Source organism: Neopelma chrysocephalum, unplaced genomic scaffold, assembly GCF_003984885.1.
Source record: "Neopelma chrysocephalum unplaced genomic scaffold, ASM398488v2 Primary Assembly neopelma1_44, whole genome shotgun sequence".
NCBI classification, from domain to species: domain Eukaryota; kingdom Metazoa; phylum Chordata; class Aves; order Passeriformes; family Pipridae; genus Neopelma; species Neopelma chrysocephalum.
This window is the reverse complement of record NW_020897703.1, coordinates 12,291,307-12,316,976: the sequence shown is the minus strand read 5'-3', so window position 1 is coordinate 12,316,976 and position 25,670 is coordinate 12,291,307. Positions and strand designations below refer to the sequence as shown.

The window sequence follows — 25,670 nt, the reverse complement described above, 5'->3', positions numbered from 1 at the left end:
TTATTCTTCTTTTCTTTCCCATCCCTTCTTTCTTTCTCACCATCTGGTATTTATGTTCGGCTGAGCAGTAACAATTCAAAATATTACTTAGGGTTTTATTTTCCCCTCTGGGCGATTTTAACAATGCTGTGCTAAATTAAAAAGTGTATCTTTTGTTAAATTTCACTTTTAACCAAGCAAATTCGGATATATGTGTTATAGATCTGTAAACAAAACAGAACAGAATAAACTACCTTTTTTTGGAGACATATTTTGACCATTTTAAGCCCTGAAATTGCTTTCTATGGAAGTTTTCACACAAATTGTTTCTTAGAAGCTCCATCCAGGAGTAACCAAAACATAGAAACAACACAAAAAGTAATGCTAAAAACCACTCGTGATTTATACTTCTATAATATTCCATAAATATATATATATGTTTGTCTCTCCAAAATTTTCTGTAATCAATGTACCCACAACTGAAATTGTCCACGTAGGTTTTTTGTGTGTTCTTGAAAACAATATGTTTTGCATCACCTGCTTCTGTCTGCGAAACATCAAGGCACCACTGTTTCTGCAGGGTAACCCAGTGTTCTTTTCCCTTTTGCTTCATGCTCTGTAGGCTGTTCTTCAGTGTCTGCCCTGACTTACACTGTTAGTCCTTCATTAAATCTGCTAAGAAAAGGCTGTTTATAGATAGCCCTTCCCCAGATCTGAGGAAGAAGGGGGTTTCAGAGGAACCCTGACCACAAACACAGTGTTACTGAGGCACATTGCCCTGAATTATTTTAATATTGAACAGAAAGACGGGGTCTGCAGACTTGGTTTCCAGTAGGGGAGGAGGAGGAGCATGCGTGAGGGGGAATCTTCTTGTAAATAAATTCACTTTCTTCTCCATGACTCTGGCAGAGGTGTCTTGTTTGTAATGCGATAGAAGTCTGTGATGATAACCTAATTATTAGAAGTAATGTTACTTTAGCGAGATCACTGGCATTTTTACAATGTTTGTACAAGTATCAGCAATCCAGAAGAGAAATACACTTTGGCACAAGCCAGACTTTTTCTTGGCCCATCATTTAAAACCCATAAATTATAAACAACCCCCTTTCACACTCAATAGGAACTTAGCTCCTTTGCAACAGCATCTGATGTGATGAACTCCAGTCACCTATTTAAAACACAACTACTCAGCCAAGGCCAGGCCTGGGGCTGATCTTACCCTCGCCTTTCTTTACAAATAGGAGCCATAGCACCCCTTCCTCTCCTTCCCTGCTCCCTCCATCTGCTCCAGACCCATAAAAGGGTCACTGAGTCAGGGCCTCTAAATGCTGGCAGTGCTGCTGCAGTGTTTGGGATAAGGAGCTGCTGACAGCACTGGTTGAGAGATGTCAGGAGTGCACTAAGCTTCAGTGAGGCCATGCAGGTTCTCCTGTTCAGATTAGTGGGTTGGTTTGGCCTTTACAGTAACCCACTGTAATAGGTTTAATGGGTTTGCAGCAGTTTCCTGGTTGCAAAAAGGAGATGAGGCTTTGTGTTAGCTCCCTGAAACCAGTGTGGGGCTGAGCTGCCCTTTTGCACCCTGTTTCTTTTGAGGGGGCCTCATCCATGTCCCACTGCCTCTGGCCTGGTGAGCAGCACCAGGGCAAGGGAATGTGGACAGGCACAGCCAGGGGCTCCCAGGGATGCCACAGTCTTGTAGGTGTCATTTGTATGGGGCTGGGAAAACAAAGTCAAATGTCTCCTGCTCCATTAGCAAGTGCTTCATGGTCAACCAATGTAGGCTCCCAGCCCTGGTCTCTGGGAAGGCCAGGGAGGGACTCCAGGGCATCCTACATGGTTGCCACTATGAGACCACACCTGGGTCACCTGGGGCTGCAAGCAACCTTGTTCAAAGGTGAAGAGGAGACAGCTGGCTGCACACTGAGGAGGCAAGGACAGGCAGGGGGGAGGCTGGCTAACAAAGAGGGAGCCTACCATCACCCACTAGAAGTTCTCTGAATTACTTGGGGACCAGCTGGAGCATTGGAGCTGCATGGTAAGAATTCTGAAGGCAGGATCCACCACTGGGTTCTCTGCATCCCTTCAGCCCCATTGGAAGACCAATGAAACAGCCTGCTGGTTGGTCCAGGCATGAAAGGGTCTACTTGACTAGGGAAAAAAACAGGGCAAAGGGTATTGGGGCTGCTGGTCTACCACTGGGAAGGTGCCTTGCTCACAACTGTTGGCTGAGGAGGGAGGGAAGGAGCTGCAGGTTGTAATGCCCTCCTTCTATGTGCCAGCCTACCATGTGTGCCCAGTGGCCACACACAAACAGCAGCCTGGTGAAGGCACAGTGTGCTGCACACTGGACAGGCCCAGACACCCAGCACTGCCACCGCAGACCTGCCTGGGAACAAAAGCTGGAGCCAGACGGGCAGCACAAAGGGGCTGGTGCTGCTGGGGCAGTTAAGGCTGTGGTGGTTGGCTGGGCACCACATGATAACCTCTGCTTTTAAAAAGTGCATGATGGGCTGGATCAGAGCTCCATTGGCTGCAGTCATGTTCCAGGGATTGAGTGGCAAGTTAATCCCTGAATGGGCAACATCTCTCTGTTCCCCTGTGAGAAGCAGCAGCGGGTAGCTGTGGTCCTTGCTGGGAGTGGGGCTGGCAGGGGAGTGAGGGGGCTGGCTCTATTAAAGGTCATCAATCACACAAAGAGCACTTTCTACTTGACAGTGGTTCCTCCTACTTCTGCTTGGGCCTGAGCCAGCTGGGACCTGAGCCGAAACCCCATCCAGCAGAAGCACAACCCAGCCCCAAGGCCTGAGAGCCATAGAGTAACATGGCAGGGCAGGACTGAGCCCCTTCATCAGGAGCCTTTGGTGGTTTGTCTGTGTTAACAGAGCCACTGCTTAAACCCCCAGTGTTTACTTACCTCTCTTCAGGATGCCCACCCACGCCCTAGCTGTCTTCACACCATGGATGTACATCCCCATGTACCACTGAGAACCAGCTTTTCCCCCACTGGTAGTGTTGTGGTAGCAGAGAGGCAAGGCTATGCTTGAACCCGACCTTCCAGGTTTGGGGGCTGGAGAGGGATATGTTCGATCTTCTGTTTGTTAGTTATTGTGACAAGTGCAGAGGGTGGAGTCTTGCTCCAGAGAGGAAAGGCAACATGTTCCAATCTCAAAGCAGTGTCTGTGGCTCGGGGCTGTCATTGCCTTCAACACACATAGTGCTCAAGCAGCTTCCCTACGGCATTGCTGGTAAGTGTCTGCAACCACCTAGGGCTTTTTGGCCAGGCTTTTTCCTATATCATGTCTTGGTTTCACAGTGGCTATCTCAGGTTTTGCAGTGACCCACGTTTCCAGAAACATGGTGACACGAGGAGTCATTTGGACCATTTTTCTCACAGAGGTTTTTGCCCCAGCAGTTTCCCTGTCTAGTGCCATCACTCCACTGCTCACACAGACATCCCTAAACCTCTCAGCCATTCTCAAATTGCCTTTGATAGCATCATGTTCTTCACACTCTTTTTAACCCACTTTTCTTCTTCCTCTTTCTGACCTCCACAGAGTCCTTCCTCTCTGCCATTAGACTAATTGTAAAACAACAACTGCAGTTGTTCTACTCTGTATCACTGGAAGTTAGCTAATTAAGTCTGAACACTGTGAAATTCAGGGGTGTAGAAAAAGCCCTCTGTCAAAAGCCAGGACATCAACAAGAGATGTTTTGCCTGTATTTAGCTGCTGATTTTTGCTTTTGTCACCCTTGAAGAATCCTGCAAAAACAAACAGGTAATGAACAAGAAACCTGGTAACAGAATCCAGCTGGGTAAATGGAAAGATCATATGTTGGTGTGAACAGAGACAGCTCTTTTAGCATTTAAAACAGTCTTAGGTGTAAGAAAACCAGTTGCATTCTGCAAACAGAAGACTCGAGTAAAGCAGCAGCCCTACTCTGGAGGCAATTCTCTTTCCTTCCCTGTGGGCAGGAGTTTTTACAGCAAGGGAGACTGAAGAGCAGAGATACTCTCCTGCATGGACATTCTTTCTCTGCTGAAGACAAAGCCTGGTGTTCCCTGGCTTCTGATTTTTCAAAGATGACATTTTCCAAATTGCTCTGATTGCCATGGGTGTGCTGAGCAAGTTTGCATCATCCAGAATTCAACCTCTTAGAATGTATGTTTGCCAACAAGGTGTATTTGATTTAAACTGTTTTTCTATTTCATAGCTCTAAAAATGGAAATTTAGGTGATACTTCATTACTAGTGCCCCAGGGCAGCACAGCCCGTAAGAGTGAACAAGTCTGTGCCAGGAGAACGCCTAGCTTCAGGGTTTTGGGCTTTCAGTGACTGCTCTGTCTGTAAAGTTGAGTCCAACCTTAAAGCAGTAATCTGTATAGCCAGCCTTTGCACTGTAACAGTTGTTTTATAGTAGATGGGCAATAAGCTGGGGAGATAGAAGACCATGTTGCTGGTCAGAGCCCATATGCAGGGAAACGCTACTGTATCCTTGCAGGGTTGTGTATGCCTGTCCCAGAGACGTGTCCTCGCAGGGCTCCTGCAGGAAAAAAATCGAACAGACCTGCTCTGAATCATAAACCAGGTGTAATGGTGGGGCATCTGGGGCTGAGCTGCAAAGCAAAAGTCTCTATAGGAAAGAGTTGAGGCTGAGTCAGGGAAATGGTCTGATTATGTCTCCCTGTGGTGTCCCTTCCCTGTCATCAGCCCAGCCCTCTGAAATCTGCAGAAAACCCAGTGGAATTTTTCCTTCTCTGGGGATTCTGGCTGCCTTTGAGTGGTTGGCATCATGGCACCATGTTTGGTCCTCACAAAATTTGTGGCCTCTTCCTGACCACAGCAAATAGCATTTTGGCTGAGAACTTGTAGCTGTTGAGTGGAAGGCACTGGATGATGGATGAAGGCATTTAAATTTCTTGCGTTTATTTAGAAATAAAATATTTTTTTAAAATAAAGTACAACTCTTGCATTTCCCAGCTGAGACCACATCCACTTCTTAAGAATTAGAAGGTTGCATGTCTAATTTGAAGCAAAATGATATAGCCCTTCTTCATGTTGTCTGTCCAGTTCCAAGTCACCAAAGGCCAAACGTGCTCTGGCCAGCACATCCTTTTCTGTTCTGAACTGCACTGACACGTGGTTATCAGTTGAGGTGTTGGATGAAACCCATCATTATCCAAATCAAACATAAATGTGGCTCAGACTGGATGATAAAGTGTCACTTGGGGACATTTAGGGAAAGACAATCACTTTTAGAGTCCAGGTTTCACCTCCTCCACTTTGTTCCTGTTTCTTGCCACTCTGTAGGGATGAAAACCAAGAGAGAGAGTCGGAGCGTTTGGCTGGGCAGTGCTACTTGATTCGCTCCCTGCCAGCTGCAAACACTCAGTAAACAATGCTGAATTGTCAAGGGAAAAATGAAAGTCCATTAATGGGGTGAGCCCGGGAATTCACTTTTGGGAGGCTGCAGAGCACTTATCTGATGGAGTGAGACCATTAAGTGCCATGAGGTGCAACAACAACCCCCCAAGCGCCTCAGCCTCAGGGTCTGGACAGTCTGGGTGTGCCTGCGCACGCCGCCGCTCCCCGGGGCCGCGTGGGCTCCCGTGGGAGCCTCCAGGAGCCTGGCCGGCAGCAGGGCAAGAGGCAGACCTACACGTGGAGGGAAGCCCAGGTTGCAGAAAAGCGCCGGCTCACCCACCTGCAAACTCCTGGCAAACGTTCCAAGTGCGCAGCGACTCCATCGACTCCAGAGGAAGCGGCTTGTCCCGAGGGGATCCCGGGAGTGCTCGAGGGACTGCCCACCTGAGCCTCGCGCCGGCCCTGGGCAGCCAGGCGTGGGCAGGGGAGCCGGCGGCGCCCGGGACCCCCGGTGCGGGCTCCCCCCGCCGGGCTCCCATTGGCCGCGGGGCGGGACGTGCCGCCCCGCTCCCGGCCCTATATTAGGGCAATATTGCCCCGGCGGGCAGGTGCGGGGAGTGGCGTTGCCCCGCGGGCCATGGACCTGGGGTACTTTGCCCTCGCCTTTCCGCCGGGGCTGTGCCGCGGGGCCCCGTGCCCGCAGCGAGGGGACGACGCCTTCCTGGGGTTGGGCACCACGGCCAGCGCTGCGCCCCCCTTGCAGACGGCGGGGTACGCGGCTGCCCCCGCGGCAGCGCCGGGCCCCGGCTGCCGGCCGTCCCGCGGAGCCGGACCGCCGGGATACGCCACGTCCATCCTTCCCGAGAGCGGCCGCTCGCCGCCGCAGGACCCCGCCCGCCACTGCCCCTGCCTCGGCGGGGGGCTGCGGGGCATCTCGCCTTGCCCCTGGACCGCCCCTGCGCCCGGCTCCCCGGCCCCCGCGGCGGCCCCGGCGGGACCCCGCACCTTCGAGTGGATGCGAACGAAGCGGAGCCCGCCTAGGAGAAGTGAGTGGGGCGGCGGCGAGCGGGCGGGGGCTGCTCCCATCCCGGCTCCCCTCTGCCCCTCTCCCGCCTCGGCCCCGACCCCCGCCCCGCTCCCTTCCCCTGCCTGTGCCCCCGCTGAAGCGCGGTGTTTTTCGGCGTTTCAGGCGGCGCGGCGCCGTGCGGGGGGGAACCTCCCGCCTGCCCCGCACGCACCAGCTTCAGCACCCGGCAGCTCACGGAGCTGGAGAAGGAGTTTCACTTCAGCCGGTACCTGTCGCGGGCCCGCCGCCTCGAGGTGGCCCGCTCGCTGCGCCTCCGGGACGCCCAGGTGAAGGTCTGGTTCCAGAACCGCCGCATGAAGCAGAAGAAGCGGGAGCGGGAGGCGCGGGCCGCCCCCGCCGCTGCCCCAGGCGGCCTCGCCTGAGGCGCCGCCGCCCCCCACGGAGGGGCCCCCGGGGGCGTCGGGGCTGGGCTGGAACCTGCGGCCGGCGCGGCACATGGTCCTTTCGTGCGGGACCGCGGCGGTGCAGCTCTGCTGCTTTTTTTCTGTTGCAACTTTATGTATAGTTTTATTTACGAGGATTCAGGGAAAGGTGTCTCGGTCCGGGCCGGAGCAGCGGGCTGGCGCCTCTGGGAGATAGAGGGGAAGGTTCGCTCCCCCGGGCAAGGCAGCGAGCTGCTCCGCCAACTCCACTAGGTGCACAGGGAACTGTCCCATGCTCCTGACCCCTTCTTCGTTTTGCATTTAAAAAGGCTCAGACAGAGTTGGTGCAGAAGAAGGGAAAAAACCCCTAGAAGCAGAGGGGAGCAGGAAACTTCCTCTCACGGGAGGGGGCAGGGATGGCCACAGCTACCAGTATGAGTCCAAGATCCTCTTTCAAGAAAAGTGTCCTTGTCTTCTGTCCTGCCCTTGGCAAAATTGCTGCAAAAAAGAGTTTATGCTTATATTTATTCCTCATTCACTCCCATCCTTTTCCCTGATGTGCCTGATTTAGTAAAAAATCTGTGTTAATAACTGTCAGGGAAAATTTTTTAAAAAGTCCTAGAAGGAGCACCTCATGCCATTCGAACTACAGAGGTGCTGGGATTTTCCTTGCAGAGGCTCTGGGACGCCTGGGACCGGTCAGCAGCCGCTCTGCTGACTCCCAGCACCTCTCACATGTGCTCAGGCAAGAACAAGACAATATAAAGCCTTGTACAGTGTCTAGAGCCAGACTCTCAGCTCATCCAGCTTTCTCAGGCTTCATTGTATTTTATGATTAACAAAATGCACTCTGTTAAATCAGTTTGCAACAAATCTTACCACATACAAAACCTCAAGGCCTGTTAAAGTGCAGGAAGATGCTTGGGTTTGACCACAGACTTGTGTCAGCAAAAGACCAAGAGGATTCCTAGGTCTTTTACTTGGATACTTGTTCAAAAAAGATTGGCAATGACTGATTACCTCATACAAGTGCAAAATTCACCAGTGATCCTCACTTCATATTTCACAGAGCTAAAATAACAGTATCAAAGTAGACAAAGGAGCCACATTTAGACTTTTTTCCTATCTGTGACTAAGAATGCGTAACAACAATGTGGAGAGTAATGACATCTGGATTTATGTGAGGGTGATTTTATTTATTTGTGGACAAGTCTTTTATTTTGGACAAGTCTCTCTTTCCTCAGGACTTCTGCTGGGTGTTGGAATTTGGGGTGAAGAACAAATTATAGCAGCGGGGAGATGGACCTCAAGGGCACCTGTGAGATGCACTGGGTCCCTGTCTGGAAGCCAGCACCAGACACCAACAGCTGTTTGTCTTTGTTGGATGCTTGATGGGTAAAAGGAACACAGAAGATGAAGATGGATGTCTCGAGTCAGAAAGTCTGCAATGTGAGGGATACTTACTCTGTGTAATACTTTCTTTTCCCTCAGGCACCCTTCCGCTTACAGGCTTCCTTACGAAGACTTCTCTTTTGCCAAGGGACTGGAGAGCCCCTGCCGATGGCAGCTTCAGCAGAGGTTGGTGGGAGCCCTGGGAAACTGCTCCCAAAAGCTGGGCAGACAAGTTGTGATGATGTTGTGGCGGCAGGTCCACAGCTGAGTGAGGTCAGGAGGCCTCCTAGGCGAGGAGATGGGTGCCCCCTCATCCGAGAGAAGGGCCTTCCCAGACAAAAGTGTTTGGGTACACATCATATCCTCACTGTACCGGGAAGGGGCAGTAACGCTAGAGGCTTACGGTTTTGCATGCACACAGGGACATTTTCTTTCTGTCCATAGTGTTTCAGTTCATGTCCCTTGGGCTGATTCACTTCATGGGATAGCCCTGAAAAATTCTCAGGACTGAAGTACTTGTGTTAAACTAGTTGCAACCAAAATATGTGGTTTGCAGTTCTTCATTGAAGTAATGACACCAAACAAGCATTTATACTGCAGGCTGATCATTCATTAAAAACCAGGAAAAAAAATTTCTGCCGCCTTTTTTTTGAGATGATGGTGTTTAAAGCAGAATAAAGTCTGGTAAAATTCATGAAAATTCAAGTAAATCAAATTTGTTTTGCAAGCGGAATATTAAAGGCAAATAAAGTACTAACCAACTCTTTTCAGCTGTTTTTTAAGGTACGTTTTTACCAACTCTTCTGTTACTGCTCTGGGTTTTTATACTACAAATAAGTATAGACATGTACCCAGAATGACTCATCTTTCTCAGAGCATATGTTTCATATGTGAACTTCAGAAAACAGTTGTATTTTCAGTTGCCTCCAAATCTGTCACGTCTGTGGGGTTTTTGGTTTGTCTTCCTTTGATTTTCCTAATGATTTTGACATTTGTGCTAGGCACTTTAGGCCAGAGGAATGGTTCCTACACTGCCGACAGGCTCCTGCACTACCAGCATGGAAAGAAAGGTTCTCATTGATTTCAGTGGTGTTAGATCAGGCCATTAGAGCACATTAAGTCTTTCATAATGAATGTTTTCATGACATATATTTTCCTGAATAAATAAATGCATGTGCCGGCCTTGTAGCAGTGCACAGTTCTGTATCCATCAAAGTGACATAGACTGAATATATACAGATTTACTTGCAAATTAAGATGAAACCTTGCAACTCTTTTATGGCAGTCTGAATCAATTTGCTGGTATGAACACAACAATATTCTGTCCTAAGAACTGGTACTTAGTATTCAGTGTAATTTCTGCTCACGTGACAGGGCCAGTGTAATAGGATCTTTCTTCTTCACAAACAGTTTTAGCTGTATGAGGATTAGATATTGCTACTTTGCACCATTCTGTCAGCAAGAAAGCCAGAGGAAGGAGCTAATGCAAGTCACGTGCCAATTCTTGAATAATTAAATAAAAATGCCTGGGATATATATGGATGCACAAATGAGACAAATAAATGATAGATAAGGTCTAAGATTCACTAATTTAACATTAATACCAAGAGTTGTGTCTCACATATGCTCAATTTGATGCCTAGCAGTTGGGAACAGGTTTTAGATTAAGCAGATAGAGGTAAGAGCACAAGTTGCAGTTTTTACTGCAGCCAGAACAAAATATTCCAGACTTGCCTCAGTAGATACCCAGCACCATATAATTTATCAAAAATTATGTAAATACTATTTCCTGGCCTTATTTTCCCTCAAACATGATCAGAAGCCACAGAAAGACCATTCTCTTTCAGTCATATATTAATTTTTGCCTACTGACTATTGCTCAAAGGGCCACAGGCTACAAAGTGATATGAACAAAATAATTTCTTATGTGTTCCCATTTTGCCTGGAACAGAACAAAAATACTGATTTAGAAGGCTTCCAAGAGGAAAAGAAGTTGTAAAATTACTGTTCCTAAGTGGTATATGTGAATATACAGATTTCATATCTTTTGGATAAGTACACGATAACAGAAAACCACACCTTTTTGAAAACCAAGCTTAGGCAAGAACCCAGGCTCACTTGGGGATCTGGCTTCCCAAGCAGAACTGAATTAGCATGTTACCGCTCCAAACACAGCACAGGGAACGCTTAGCTGAGGCTCAAAGCAATGACTCTGGTTTATGGTATGAGCTGCATATACAGCTTTATTTTGACCATGAAAGAACACAGCAGTAAGCCAGAAAACAAAAATATGCAACCCAATCCCCACATTTTAATCTCCTTTTAAAAGTGTGCCATTTCCTTTATTTATTGGTAAGACCTGGAACTGTGGTTTACACAAAAAATGGTACAAATTACTAGTAGAGGAGAACAGACAACTATTTCTTTTAAGGAAAGTCTTTGCAGTCAAAATCACAAAATGCAAATACCTCCTTGTAGTTCCAAGAACTTGTCTCTAATAGCTAATAAATCATACTTATGATTTGTCCTGCACTGCTCTATTAGCCTAAATTCCAAGGAAATCCCGAGAACACTTGCAAATCCCTGATGACCGAGGAAAACAGGTATGGAGAGAAACTCCAAATGAGACATGGCTGTTACCAGTGTATCATTAAGAGTTGTCTGAAATTTATGGGAAACACATTCCATTCTATTTGCGATAATGGCTATATACAGCTATATGTTTGTGCGATTCACTCAATCTCAACCATCGGTTTTTATTACTTTCCTTAATGTCAGTGAAGTAAGGAGTCTTTGGCCAGGGAAAGGCACACTGTTAAAAGAAAGAAAGGTGAACCAAACAACAAATCATTCAGCTCCCTATCAAAACAACATCTGTTATTCACACCTCTACTCAACCACATCTCTAAAATGCCCTCCAAATAATTCTGGGCAATATATAGGAAAAAGATGCTTCCCAGAGCCAGTGTCTTGCTGTATTTTAGCTTTATCCGGAAATTTTTTGTTGCTCTTGAGCACCAGCCAAGTGAACAAAATAAACCTCAGCTGTGCAACATGTGACTCTTCCTTGGCTTAAATTTATGCCTGCATAGAGTGTTAAAATCTCAGAGATACAGTCCTGAGACCTATTTGTAAACTGAGAAAGGCTTCCTTTATATTGAAAAAATTTAAATCAGCCCACAAAAGAGCTTTTCATTAGCAATTTTGGTATTCTTGTGTTTTTGTTTCCTCAAAAGGCAACAGCCTCTGGTGATTAGCAGATTGAAAGCCAGCATTTTAAGTAAACAAATAAATACAGGAACAAATACAGTCAGTTTCTTTTCTACTAGCCTACCAGACTTCCCACCACCTGGAAAACAGATCTTTTTTACTATGTGTCATCAATAAGCATAGTGTTGCAAGTAATAACTCACAAGAAAGTTTAGTTTATTCTGAAAAATATGGCATTTTTAAGCAGGATGGCACATCATGCCTTATGAAAATGTTTAATTCAAGCAGCCTGGCCCATGGCCCTAACCTTAGAGAGAGACCCATTCACTGACCAGCATGGGTCATACCTAACCTGGGCGCTTGTGCCCTTTTGTAGAGAACAAAGACCTTTGCAATGCATGAATCCATGCTGCTGTGGGTGTGCACAGGATTACACCCATGCATGAAGTCAGTGGATCAGGAGACCTGCTTCTGTGGGGTAAAAGTAACTGTTCCTGCTACCCATACAGCCTACGAAAAACAGCCGTATCCCAGTAATATGATTTTGGTGACATTAGTACAGCAGGAGGATTGGAGAGCTAAGGCTTCCTAACTATTACTCTTCATCTTAACAGCTGTGCTACACTAAATCTACATTCCTAATGCCTCTTTTTATGTTCCTTTATCAAGTAAGCTAGATTAAACACAATAAAATTTAGAGTGGTATTTGAAAACAGATAAAAATATCACTAAATTTCTTAATGACTACTCAGATCAGATTTTGCCCAGTCGCTGTTCAGATAATGGAAACAGTTTCTAATCCTGGCAATCTCTAGTATTAGATCCATATCTTAAGCATAGATATTGGTATAATTATTTCAATATGCACACATTTATGGATTTATAAATTATATAATTTATGTGGGGCAACATTTCCTTCAACATCCAAGTGTATCAAACCCAATGATAATTATCAAACAGTGTTAATAGCCCATCAATAAAATAGTTTATCTTTCTCTTTGGAAATTCTGCTGAGTAAAAGTGCAGTAGGTACATGACCCCAATGTGTTATCAAACCCGTTTTCTCATGCTGGAAGAGACTGGACCCCAAAACACAGTTCATGCAAAGGGGTGATCTCTTATAATAGGTCCAAGATTTTGTAAAGTTTTGTAATTGTAACCAGCACTGTGACTTTCATTTTAATGTGACCAGGCAAAAAGTTCAAAAAAGTGGGACGTGGTTGCTGAACACTCTTAATGTCACATCTCACTTAAGAAATGGACCACCTGGTGGTTCTGGTTGCTTTTCAAATGTAGTATCAAATCAAAGAGATTTCGTAATCTGATTTGGGACTTCACATTGTTGCAGCAAGAGCCATATAAGAAAATGACTATCACAACTGTGGTGTAATAATAAATGTGAAAGGAAAAAAATAAAGAAAAAAAGCATTACAACCTGTCTGCAGGTCGTCATTGTCATCTGTGATGCTGTTGTGTCTCTCACCTGTGATCTAAGGCCTACAGTAGTGCTTACCCTCCCTCAGAGGCTGGACTAGGCTGAAATTTAGCTAGCCTGTGCTCTCTGCACACTCATAGAAACAATATGGTTCATATGGCTCAAAGTATTTCTTAACCAGGCATTCCTTTTACATGTCCCAGTGTTCAAAAAACTTCAAAGTGCATCTTATTTGCAAAATGTTCTAGAATCATTGCTGCACTGCTTTTTATTTCTGTCTCTTTGGTCTTTAAACAGACCAAAGGGAACAGTCAGTGCTTTTCTCACATCCTTCTACTGGTGCCAGGAAAAGGATCAATCTGATGGGCCCATCTCCTCCCAAGTCTCAGGAGGTACCAGCTCATACCTACAACCAAAAACACCATATGTTTTTAATGTATATATATTCAAGTTATCTCAGTCAGCATATTTTTTTTCCTTACCACAGTTATACCCTGGGGAGAAACTATGTCAAGTATGAACTTCTACAGCTGTAATGAAGATATGGCAAAGCTTTTTTTTGTTCCTTTTATGGAACCAGAAAATTATTTTAGATGGAATATATTCAACTTCTGAAGTTTCTGCTATGTTGTATCTCATGCATCGGTTCTCAGCCTCCTTTAAAAATATAGAATGGCGCTCCTGTATGGCCAGGCTACATGTCTAAACTGAAAGTGTTGAAAAAAAAAAAGCTAGAGAAATGCTTCTTATTTGTGAGACACATGAGGGGAATTATTCAGAAAATAAAAAGTCACTTCCATGTAAGCTTTTTAAGAAAAGGTTTCTGATCTACAGGTAAAAATTTTATACCTAGAGGTAAAAATTTTGTAAAAGGTCATTCAGTTCTGCAGCATTTAGCTGTAAAAATGAAACAGTCAGTGTAAACAATGGATTGCTTCTCCAAGGTAGAAGCAGTCATGACTTTTGCTGAAGTAAGATGGACAGCAGGAAAAGCCAAGATCTAAGCTCCATCCTGGCTCAGCAGACAGCATTCACACAAGATCAACCAGGTTCATGTCTCTGCTCCTGCACGTTCGTCTCCTCCTTAGAGCACTTCCCAGGGGTATGTAGGTTGAATGGGATGGTTGGTATTTGATGAATTTACTACCAAACTTTCTTCTCAGGTGTTCTAAGAGTTCTACACATATGACTGATGAGGGGGTTTTGTAGGTGGGTCTTGCTTTCTCTCCCTTTCTAAGATCTTGTAAAGGGGTTTTGGTTTTATCCCAGTGTGGAATAGCAACACATTTTTAATCTCAAAAATCTTTTGGGACAAGGCAACCATTTCCTGTGCAGCTTTACAATTAATCACAGCACATCCCTCTTACAGTGTGTTACAGATAAATAATTCATTACAGCTGCTCCTTCGCTCCATGCAGGGTAGGCAGTTGTGATGATCATTTCTACAGGAAGAAGAGGAAAGTTAATTCTTTCTATGCCGGCTTCCAGAAAAGGATTTAGACCCTCTCACAAGGAGCTTTGATGAATTAATAAACCTCCTCAGTATTTACCACACTTGTCCAGAAACTGAGTTCAATTGCAGCTCCTTAATTTTCCAGATAACATCTTTAGAGTTTGAGAAGACTTGCCTAACCAGTGCCTACAGTCAAACTGTGAACAATTATTCTTATTTTCGTTAACAAGATGGATCTGGATTTTGCTGCAGTATGAGCTACACGAATATCAGGATGAACCTTTACAGCCACCACTACTGCAAGTTGGAGTCATGATTGCTGCTTTGACATTCATGCCGTTTTGACAATGAAGTCCTGATCCATGCTTAAAAAAAAGATTTGTTAGTGCCTGGTAAACTAGGGATTAAAAAGATGTAGACAAGTATGGAAACAGCCTATTAATACAGGTTGGATCCAAGGGAACCAAAGGTACAGTTTGGCAGGAAGGGTAGAGGAAGGTGTCAGAGACTGAAATAGTTAATGATTTATGCATTCTAGGATTGCCAAGGGACTTTTTCAGGCTCTTGACTTTTGCATTATGCCTTGATGGGCAGTTGGGCCCATCCCTCCCTTCAGAGCTGAAGGTATTGAACCCTAAAAAGGCAAGAAGATGCCTCAGATGGGCAGTTGGACCCTAAAAGGCAAGAAGATACCTCAGGTGGGCAGCTGGGCCCACCCCTCCCTCCAGTACTGAAGACGTTAAGCCCTAAAAAGGCAAACAACTCCTCATCTCAGGGGAGGTGCAAAAAGCATGCTGAAGGTATATAAACTGACTGGTGACTTTGGGGTTTGGGGGGTTTCTCCTCCCCCCCACCGCCTGCGGATCAAGACCACCGCTCTCAAGATTACCAAGCTACATCCCTGACTCCAGTGAGTGACCACTGCTCTCAAGGTTGCCAAGCTGCATTGCTGACTTCAGTGAGTGACCATCTCCCTCAAGATGGCTAAGCTGCATCCCGGGATCCAGTGGGCGGTGACTATATACATTCCTTTTTCACTCTCATCTTTTCTTTACTCTTATCCTATTTTCTCTCCCCTGTGCATTTCCCCCCCCCCAAAGGTTATCTTTATGTTGTATCATTATATGACAACACCCAAAACGCTGGCTTACCTGATGATGCAAAATTGTTAAAATAAATTTTGGCAATATACGTTTTCAGGCACCGATTATTTAGTGTCGTTTTGCTTTAATCCACCCCAAGGGAAGTATTGATAAAAACTTGAGTTACCCCCCTTCCCTTTTTCCCTGGGGCGGGTCATAACAGAAGGCAGTGTGGACTGTGCAGTATCACAGGCAGGGAAGCCAGGGCAAAGTCCCATTGACTGTTATCTTCCTTCTGGAAGCTCCTGTTTGCAGGCCCCTCTGATCTCAGATTATGTTTAAAATTCTGATCCCATAAAGCATAAGATATGTGAAACGTATTGCTCTAAACCCACCACTTGCATGGAGAAACATGCTCCATGTGCAGCTGACACACTGTCAGGGTCCTGGGGCATTGATGGGCCTGACCAGCCCCACCTAGGACCCCCCACCCCATCCTGTCCACCAGCCCAGCAGATCTATTTAAAGGTCAGCCCAGGGTAACAGTCCTTTTTGCCTACCCATAGTTCCTCCTTATTTGGGCTTTGACCTATGAGTTGATGTCCCTATCCCCATGGGGGTACCCAATGCCCTGGGCTGAAAGCAGTGGGATGGGCTGTAAAGACTCTGCCCTGCCCTGCCAAACTGCAGAGCTCCCCTGTGAAAGCTCAGGTAAAGCTGGGAATGTTAAAGTCTGACTTCAAGATCTCAGCTATTTTAGAGCACAGGAAAGCTTCCTCAGCAGCTGCTGTGAATGACAGGGATATGCAAGAGCCTGAGGGCTTTAACACCTTCAGCGAGTAAAATAGTAAAGTTTGGCTTTCTGCACACCTGCTTTGATGTCTGCTCAGTGCAGCTGCAAGGATAACAGATGTGCTAAAATAGGCCTGGCACCCCTGAAAATCTGACCCTGCTGAATGAAAGAAGGTGAGAAAGGGAGGAGAAAATGATTCATCTAATGGCTTTCATACAGTTTGTTTACTTTCAGCAATGCTATTCTTGTACCTCTTAAAACTCTATGAAAACTCTTTCTATCCTCATGTGGATTGTTGGAAATGCATCAGCATTGTTTTATTTGTCAGTTAAGTATGCAGTATCTTCTGTAAGTGCAAAGTGGTGAATGTTAATAGTCTGACTATTGCGTCTTCATAGATGTTCCTAGAAATCATACCTTATCTTGTTTACACAACAATTAGACATATTTGAACTTACCTTGAAAATAAGAGAATACTGTCAGCAGAATGCAATTAACTTTATCAGTGTGAAAATCTATTGTAAGACACCTGAACTGTCACAAAAATAACTTAGTTTCTTACTCCATCGTGGACACTACAACAAAACATACATGCCAACTTCCCAGGGAAGTGCACTGGAGCTGCAGAGATGAGTTTGGCCTCAATTTTGAGTTCAGATTCTCATATAAAATGGTTTTTCCTTAGTAAACTCACAGAACTGTGTGTGTAACCGAAAAACTTGCAACTTGTCTCACGTTTGAGTAATTTTGGCACCATTTCTCATACTGAAGACCAGTGGATTGCATGGGCTGATGGGCAAACATTTGCCTTAAAGGTATACCAAGTGCCCTGTGAGATCCATTTGATCATACTAGTCCAGATTCATCTGCTTCTGTTGTCTGTGTACTTTGCCAGACTGTTTAGTGTACAGAGAACCTCTGGCACAAAGTCATGCTAAAAACACCCTCCTGCTGCTGCCTGGCACTGGATGTGTTGGCAGGGAAGGACTTACTCAAGTCTTCCTTCATTGTAGACATTCCTAGCAGCCATAACTGCTCTTTAAAGACAGTGACAGGCAGCATAATGCAGAGCAGCCCACAGGATGCCCTAAGTTACACCAGAGGCACAGCCTGGCTGCGGGCCAGGCGAGGAGAAGGTGTTTCAATGATGTTTTTTTCCCCATCTCTCACTACTGCTTGGCCTATTCTCAAATTCCAGCCGTACCACACAAGCAGTCTTCTGAGGTTTCACCCATCAGCAAAATTTCTGCACAGTTCTCTTTGAGACAACCATTGCTAATCAAATCTAAGACTGTCAGTACTCCTCCTGTGTCTTGGAAAGGCCTGGCTTGTTAGACACCTGCTCCATGGAAATGGAGAGCAGTGGTTTGGGCAAAGATCCCCACTGGTGTGCTAAGAAAATGCTCTGATGAGGTCTGTCGAGCAGCATGTGGCCCCAGTTGGTTGTCTTGGGCTGAAGAAAGGTTACACTGCAACACAGATCAACTCTGCAGTGTCCTCTACCACCTCACCAGTGCTCTGAAGAGGAGTGTTTGCTGTCAGGGTTTGGCACATAATACCATTGTATCCACTTTAAACTGGACTTAGCCCATAATGTGCTTCACGAACTTGAGAACTGTGTGTGACACCTAGCAGTGCTCTCAAATTTGGAGAAACTTATTTAAATGCCCCCATTTTCTGATGATTATGTTTAATCTTATGTATTGTCATACATATAGCTAGCTAGACTGTAATTTGAATGGCTAACAATAGTGTTAAAAAGCAAACAGCTTGAAAAAATGCATGAGACCATGAGATGTACTGCCATCCCATAATTTCTCTTGTAAAATATTCCTAAAAATTATACCAGCAAAGGAATCATACTGCAGGTATAGATATGTGCTATTGATAGCCATATATTTTTTAAAATATTAACATGGAATAAAAGATATTAAAAGCCGTCTAAATAATATTAAGGGAACTAATAAGAATAGTCTTTTTTTTTCCTAGGCAGAATATTAATCCTATTCAAATTCCATTCTATTTAAAATGGCATGTTTCCTAGTCCTCTTTAACCAATGGACAGTTTAACCCTAGCATTTAATACCTTACATGGTAAAGGCAGCCCACGTGGAGAGATGGGCTATGAGAAAACTCTACTCCATCTTTTGGGCATGTCTGTGAAAGTACCCCTTATTAAGGGCTGACTTTCTGAAATGCAAAGCCCAAGGGACAGTGTAATTCTGCCTTTTAGTTTCCCTTGAAATTCTATCTGAAAGTGCATCCTTCTCTCCACACTGAAATCAGAGGGAATAGCACCTTGGGGTCTCCTGGTAAGCCCTTAAGATCTATGAAAGCTGAGGATCTTTCCATGGCACGGAACAAGATTTACCAGAAAGAAGTTTGCTAATGATGAGGCCAGCTGAAGAAACGATTCCCATGCAGGTCCTGCAGGAAGCCAGGCTCACAGCAGTGATGCATTTCCTCAAAAAGCTGGGGGAGGAGAGAGGCATATGGAATAAAGGTGAAGGTGGTGATGGAGTTGGTTTCATTGCTGCCAGCTATCATCACTGGAGATCTCCCTGGAGGATTTCCTACAGGGTACTCTGCTAGAACAGTCCTTTCAATGGGAGCAAGGAGGACTGGGAATGCAAAACCAAAACACACTGCTCCAATCTCCTGTCCCAGAGACAGATGCCTGAGCATCTGTGTCTTGCCACTTGTTGGAGGCAAGGCCTGAGCACCACTCAGTTTTTGTCCCGTTTTGGCTAATTGTTTGGATTTGTCAATAGATTTATTTTGATATGTATTTGTTGATACTTGCTAGATTACTTCCTGATTTTTGCTCCCTGACTTAGCATAACCCACCTCCATTTCTGGAGATGAGTTCTTTGTATCAAACTGAGCTCTACACAGAAATCTTATTTTTTTTTTTTAGTTGGGTGCTAATATATTAATTTGGCGTAGCTCATACCTAGTTCAAGCTCAGCCTTTTGCACCATGTCTTGTTTTAGCCTTCTAAATACTGCTGGTGATGAAAGGACTCAAACAGCACACACCAGTTTAGTTCACACTCTTGTAATCTCTTAATACAAAGCCACTCAACTTCTCAGGACTGCTCAGAGTTTCTGCAATTTCGATGCTATTCAACTTGCAACTGTAATTAGAAATGGAGCTTTCATCAGCGTTTTAAAAGCATCAGTTCTTTTCCACATCTGTTTCCAGTCCTCAGTCCATTGTTACAGTGTATTTACTGGCTCTTCTGCTATTGCTACTGCTCTAATAGCCTGCTTCCCAGGTTAGCAAAGGCATATAGCAGGTTAGCAAAGGCATATAGTGCTTTCGGAAAGCTTCATAAAAGAGTTTGGTGAAATAAACACCTGAAGAAAAGTAAAAAGTTTGGTGTTTACAGAGCCATAGCGCTGTCTACTCTCTTATACGGATCTGAATCATGGGTCATCTACCGCCACCACCTGCGTCTCCTAGAACGCTTCCATCTACGCTGCCTCCGTACAATCCTAAACATCCACTGGTCAGATTATGTGACCAATACATCTGTTCTAGAACAAGCAGCAGTCACAAGTATTGAGGCCGTGTTACTGAGAACACAGCTGCGCTGGGCAGGGCACGTCTCCAGGATGAAGGACCACCGCCTTCCTAAGATCCTGCTTCATGGTGAACTTGCCACCGGCTGCTGCAAGAGAGGAGCCCCGAAGAAAAGATACAAGGACTCCCTGAAACAACATCTCAGCCTTGGCCATATTGATCTACATAACTGGTCTACTCTGGCCTCCAATTGGGAGGCCTGGAGACACACCATCTATAACGCTGCTGATGCTTTTGAGAAAGCACGCAGGATCACCCTTGAGGAGAAAAGACAACGCAGAAAGAATCGTGCCTTGCAGAATGTACCACCTAAGGAGTCTTTCTGCTGTGCCTTTTGCAACCGGACGTGCCTGTCTCGTATTGGCCTTTTTAGCCACCAACGCGCTTGTAACAAACGTGGGTAGAGCCCTTCCCAAATCTTCGTTCGCGAAGCCTAGCCATGATGAATAGCCTGCTTCCACTATTATGTGAAGAATATAATAAGTAATAATAGTAAGTGTCACCAGAGGACTTTCACATACTCTGTAAACATTAATACGTTTATATAGCCCATATTTTCTCGTACTTCAAATATTTAAGATTTTGCCTTACAAGACTGACATGTGCCATCTGTCCTTCACAGTAGAGAAAGTCTTATTTGATAAAATGAGATAATTCTTACTAAAATGTGGCTAAAGAAATGAGGATCAAGAGGCACTGTAGAACGGAACAAGTATTTCACATATCCTTTATCTTCTCTGCAGTCAACATATTGGGTATGTAATTTTATAGCATTTTCCAAAACTTTAGGTAGTCTTAATATTATAGAATTAAGACTAAGAAATTAATGGTTGTTTAAAGGCAAGGTGTACATTTCAAAATGAAGAGTTTGTCTTCTGGAATTAAGATTCCCAACCCGGGATGACAAAAAAGGCAGCTGTACCCTTCAGTGATAACCTATTGTCTCCAGGACACCTCAGGACGCATTTCGGAGTTCCGTTCCCGCTCCCCTCGTGACTCCGTGCCCAAGTTGAGGGCGCCGGCTGCGCGGGCAGTGCCCCGCGGGGACGGCCCCCGGCTGTGAGTTCCACAGGATCTGCTCTCAGGCTGGGATCACTGAGGAGCGGACCGTCGCTCCCGGGTGCTGGGCACTGCCGCGGGCCGGGCTCTGCCCCAGCACAGCCCGGCGGGCGGTGGCGCCGCGGGCCCCGCCCCGGCCCCGGATGCAGTCGCGGCCCCCCCGGCGGCGCGGCGCCCAGTTCCTGTGCGTGTCCTCGGCCCGCCCGCCCTCCTTTCGCGACATGTCGCTGGTGGCCGAGGCCTTCGTGACTCAGCTGGCCGGTGAGGGGCGGGGGCGGGCGGGACGCTGGGGCCGCGCCGGGACTCGCTCCGTGCCGGGCGCCGCGCTCCGGGCCGCGCTCGTGGAGGGGCGGCGGCGCCCAATTCCCCCGGCCTCCGTGCCCAGGGTGACCCCGCGGGACGGGGCCGGGGCACCACAGGGAGCGGCTGGGGGTGGCTGAGGGCGGGCCGGCGGTGCCGTGCAGAGACCGGCGCCTGGGGACGGGCACAGGTCACCCCGCACAGCTCCTCACTGGACAGGGCTCCCCAGCCCAGGCTGTGCCGGGGAGCATCGTCACTGTGATTTAATAACTTCCATGTCTGTAAAACTACTTAATTTGCTTAACTGATGCAAGAAGAGCACGTCGTGGTTATAATTCTCTCAGCCGGAGTGGAGTCCCGCTGTGCGGGAGAGCTCAGTGCGGCGTCACCCCCTCCCCGAGCCCCGCGTGTGTCCTGTGTCCCCCCCCGTAAGGCTGAGAAGTGTGACGGGACCTTTGGTACCTGTTGGTGCTACTGTGACCCGCTAAAGCTGGGCTAAAGACGTAACCCGTGAGATAAAACTCAAGTGTGCCTCACTGGGGAGTTATTTAGCAAAAAATGGTATTAATATGCTCTGAAAGAAAAAAAACAAAACATGAACCTTGGATAATTCCTGGCTAGGAAGTTCAAAATACAGTTAGTATGTTGCATGCTGGAAATAGGTCGTTGGTCATGTTTCTCTTCACTTGTTATTCTCTGTTTTTGATTTTTAGCTACCACACAGCTCACAAACAATAAACACTGCAAGGGAACAGCATTTTGATTGATACTGACCAGTTGAGGGGTAAGATGGGATTTTATCCCAGGAGCTGGGTCTTCTGCCACTTGGTAGAGGCCCAAACATGAGAGTCTGTGTTGGATTCTCTACTATGAATGTACCCTGACATGTAGGTCATGTGAAGGTGGTGGATCTTTAATCTAGGTCTGCAGAGGTACCCACAGACAAGCTTGAAGGTTGTGCTGGCCTCTTGAGTTGTCAGCTGTTAATTCATAAATGTTAGCACAAGCCATGCTTATGTTCTGAGGGTCAGAGCCCTGGATCATCAGGATATGGAGGATATGGTCATGATCAGCATTGCTTCATGCCATTTACTTACCTTTAATGATCTCTTTAGTATATTTTATTTATTTTGTCATTAAGGCTAATGGTACATGTGAATAGATCTTGGTTCTCCTGCCTTCCTCTGCTCTGTGACCTTTATGAATATTCCAGAGTGACAGCTTGCTAATACTTATTTTTTTCTGGTATTACAAGAATGGGAAACAAGAAGACAAAGTTTTGCAACAATTGGCTCTTTACTTATGTGATAAAGTGTTCTTCCATTCCTGGAGAGATTCTTGCCTCCCCTTTGGGGTAGTGACATGCTGCTTATAGGAGTCTCAGACTCATGCGTTAGCAATTTTACTATTAAGGTGGTGCTTTGAGGGCATCAGAGCTGCTCAAGTACTTCTGGACCCTCCTACAATTTAGTAAGCTTAAAGCCGTAGCACTTCATCTGTTACCTGTCAGTCACAGGTTGAATAATACTCATTTCCTTTTATAGGTAAAGTAATATGTAAGCTTCTAACATAAAAATACCGGCAGTACCTCTCTATTTTTTGCAGAATAGAAATGGTTGGTGCTTATTTTATTAATCTTGTACTTCTGCAGGATATGCAGCTACTTACTGTAACTCAAGGTACACTACAAATTGTTGTTGCATACCTGTCCACTGAAACATTCTTTAAAACAAAATTATGGCGTTGTCTTTGCTTTCCCAAAAGTGAATCAGTTTCAAAAGCAGTTACCTGCCTTAAAAATAAAAAATACCTTTGCCACTGGGTTGTGACCCTTCCGGCTTGTCTATATTATGTACCAGGTCTGAAATTAAATAATGGTAAAATGCCTTGTGCATTCACTTCTGATGTGCTTATTCACAGCCTCGGCACAAACTGAAACATAGAAAACATTATCTGAAAAACTTTTTTCAGTGTGAGGGTGATTTAACATTATAGCAGGTTGCTCAGAGCAGTTGTGGAGTCTCCATCGTTGGAGATTGCTCAGTGCTGAAGTGGAGATGGGCAACCTGCTGCAGTTTACCCTGGACCTCCAAGAAGTGCCTTCCAGCCTCAGCAGTTCTGTGACCATCAGTTGCTCAGCTGACTTGCACTGCTGTAGTAATGCAGCACCCTCTCTGTGCAACATGCTTTCACCTGAACATGCTGAGCATAGCCTGCTGCTCTAAGGCATCAGTGATTAAATACAAAGCGATGTCTGAATCACTTGGAGTGTAATGTGTGCATTAGTGTGGCATTCAGCCATTTGCTTGTTCCAAAGTATAAAGAGGTTGATACTGTGTCTCAGCTGTAGAAAATATTAATTGAATAATATGGTGGAGAATTTATTTAGAGCAGCTCAGCGTCAGCCACATATTAACAGGATAGGAAATGAGCGTTGAAGAATTAGAGTGCCAGCTTTCAAGTGGTCCACAACATTAATCTTTCTAACTCTAGTAGTTTTGAGAAGCTGACTGCTCAAATCATCTCTAAAAGATTGGTAAAAATATGTTTAATTGATCACTAAATTACTCCATATGCTTTACCTTTTTTTTTTTCCCCTGCAAAACCACTGGTTTTAGATCAGTGATCAAAAGAGAGAAAATAATATCCTTGTTTGTCCTTTGATCTCTGGAAAATTACTTCTGTTTATTGCCGTTATGTCCAAGGGTCCTAGGCTAGTTTTAATACTAAGGGAAATGAATCCAGTTTGAAAAACAGATGCCCTTCTGCCTTTAGATATTTTACATTCATAGTGAGTCTACCTCCAATGTGACATGCCAGAGCACAAATAAATCTTTGACATGCATGTTTTATGTATTGAGACAAGCTGCAGTTTGGCTGAGAACAAATATATAGGGAATGAATCTTGACCACCTAAATTGTTGCCACACATAAAGACATAAAATTTAAACTGAATATGCATTTTGTGGATCAAAATGTGCATAGATAAATGATAGCATTTCCTGCATGTCTAAGGTGAAGAAAGTAGTTAATAATAGGTTGTTGGCAGCACAGATTGTTTAAGCCTGCTGCAGAGGTGCTTTTAGTGAAAAATTTAAGTTTATTTGAAAATACCAAATTTGTCAGGCTGTGTGATTTTATCTTACAGCCTTTTTTATGTATGCGCTTCTCTTTTGGTAGTCAAGCTACAAGGAATCCTTCAACTCTTGTTCAGTTGCAATAAGGAAGTCTCTTATGCTTCTGCCAACTTGTGCTCAGACACATTTCATGACTTGATTTGGACTAATCCTTTGAGTGGATTGCCTATCCAGTCTTTTTTTAGGTCAGGGGAAACATTACTTTCACAATTATTATAGTACAGTACATATTTAATTTTGAGATATTGCTATTTCCTGTTTTTAAGCAGCAGTATAATTACAGTTTATAATAGAGTATGCTTCTGTAGATGCTTCTGGCTCCATTAAGACTAAGCAGTCTTTTTCTAATCAGCATTTTATTGTTACGTGTTTTCTGCTAAAATAATATCTTCTTTTCTCATGCCAGAAATGAGATTGGTCTCAAAATAACAGTAACAAAATTAGTAAAATAAAAGTAACACCTGTATGATATTGTCCAGTTTGAATTGCAAGTGAACTTTCATTGGCTGATGAAACCAGGACAGGAGGTTTGGATGAGAGTGCTGTTCAGGAACTCAGCTCAAAGAGGTCATAGAGGAATGACTTTGTAGAGGAATTAGATTTTTCTGCTCTTTCTCACTCCTTTTTTGTTTTTGGTCCTTGGATGCTCTGTTCTCTGATGGTCCTCAAGCACTAATCTGGTCTGTTTCTGTAGGTTTGGACCATGCGAGTCACTTTTCTTTTCAAAACAAGAATGAATGAAAGAGCTTGGTTGCTGTTCTTTGCTCTAGTTGAACAGGCGTCACATGTTGCTGCGTTGCTGGGCATTTTCAGCTGTGTCTTTTAAAAGTGAGAAACTGCAGCTGCATGCAAGCCATGGGGAGGACAGAGAGAAAGTACACACCAGGTTCTTAATTTGATATTATTATTATTACCTTTAAATCCTGGTCTTTAGTTATTAGGAAGGTCACACAGATGTCGCGTGAACACGATGTTTTAATACAAACCGGAAGAAGTTATATGTAGTAATAAAGCCTGTGAAATGATGCTGCAAAGAACACAGGAAAAGTCTCGTTGGGGACGGGGGAAGCCTAGCCAAAAGAATTGAAACGTACATACTGAATTGGAAAGTAAAAATGCTGAGAGATGGGAATTTTTAACAGTTCTGCCTTCTAGCTGTGGTGTAATGACATTGAAACCTATGCAGTGCTTGCATTCCTAGCAAGAACTTTCAAAGTTCAACTGCATGTGTATTTCTTTTTGCATTTGAATGCCATGTTGGATAAACTTTGGATGCACTGGAGTGTTCTCACTGAAAGCCTTGGAAAAGGAATGAGGAAGACTGTGAGGATATGATTAAGAGAACAGAGTAAATGTTTTCAAGTTTTGAAGTAGGGAGTCTGCAGTGTTTCCCAGAGGTGAGGGGTGCTGGTTTGGGCCAACTTAAAGACTGTG

General features: G+C 45.1%; 2 protein-coding genes and 1 long non-coding RNA gene across 3 annotated transcripts in view; 2 read left to right on the top strand and 1 right to left on the bottom strand.

The window, feature by feature from the left end:
• Window positions 1-5,978: 5,978 nt before the first annotated feature.
• LOC113965054 (homeobox protein Hox-D1-like) lies at window positions 5,979-6,790 on the top strand. The gene is made up of 2 exons (XM_027677895.1): window positions 5,979-6,387; window positions 6,531-6,790. Exons 1-2 carry the CDS (start codon window positions 5,979-5,981, stop codon window positions 6,788-6,790), a joined length of 669 nt encoding a protein of 222 aa, XP_027533696.1.
• A 3,701-nt stretch (window positions 6,791-10,491) lies between these two features.
• LOC113965297 lies at window positions 10,492-20,891 on the bottom strand. Its single transcript, XR_003533495.1, has 3 exons — window positions 20,663-20,891; window positions 18,527-18,627; window positions 10,492-13,233 (listed from the first exon to the last, which is right to left on the bottom strand). It is a non-coding gene; the product is annotated as an uncharacterized LOC113965297 (long non-coding RNA).
• A 63-nt stretch (window positions 20,892-20,954) lies between these two features.
• The window catches only part of MTX2 (metaxin 2), a 33,590-nt gene continuing 28,874 nt past the window's right edge, over window positions 20,955-25,670 (top strand). The window contains exon 1 of the mRNA XM_027678489.1: window positions 20,955-21,060. Within this exon, the coding sequence (XP_027534290.1) occupies window positions 21,021-21,060 (40 nt within the window). The 5' untranslated portion in view covers window positions 20,955-21,020. The remainder of the gene's footprint in view (window positions 21,061-25,670) is intronic.

Excerpts from the sequence above, each read along its gene's own strand:
- LOC113965054 (XM_027677895.1), top strand. The coding sequence starts at position 5,979 with ATGGACCTGGGGTACTTTGCCCTCGCCTTTCCGCCGGGGCTGTGCCGC. Across the intron at positions 6,388-6,530 it reads GCGGAGCCCGCCTAGGAGAA|GCGGCGCGGCGCCGTGCGGG; the intron begins GTGAGTGGGGCG and ends TCGGCGTTTCAG.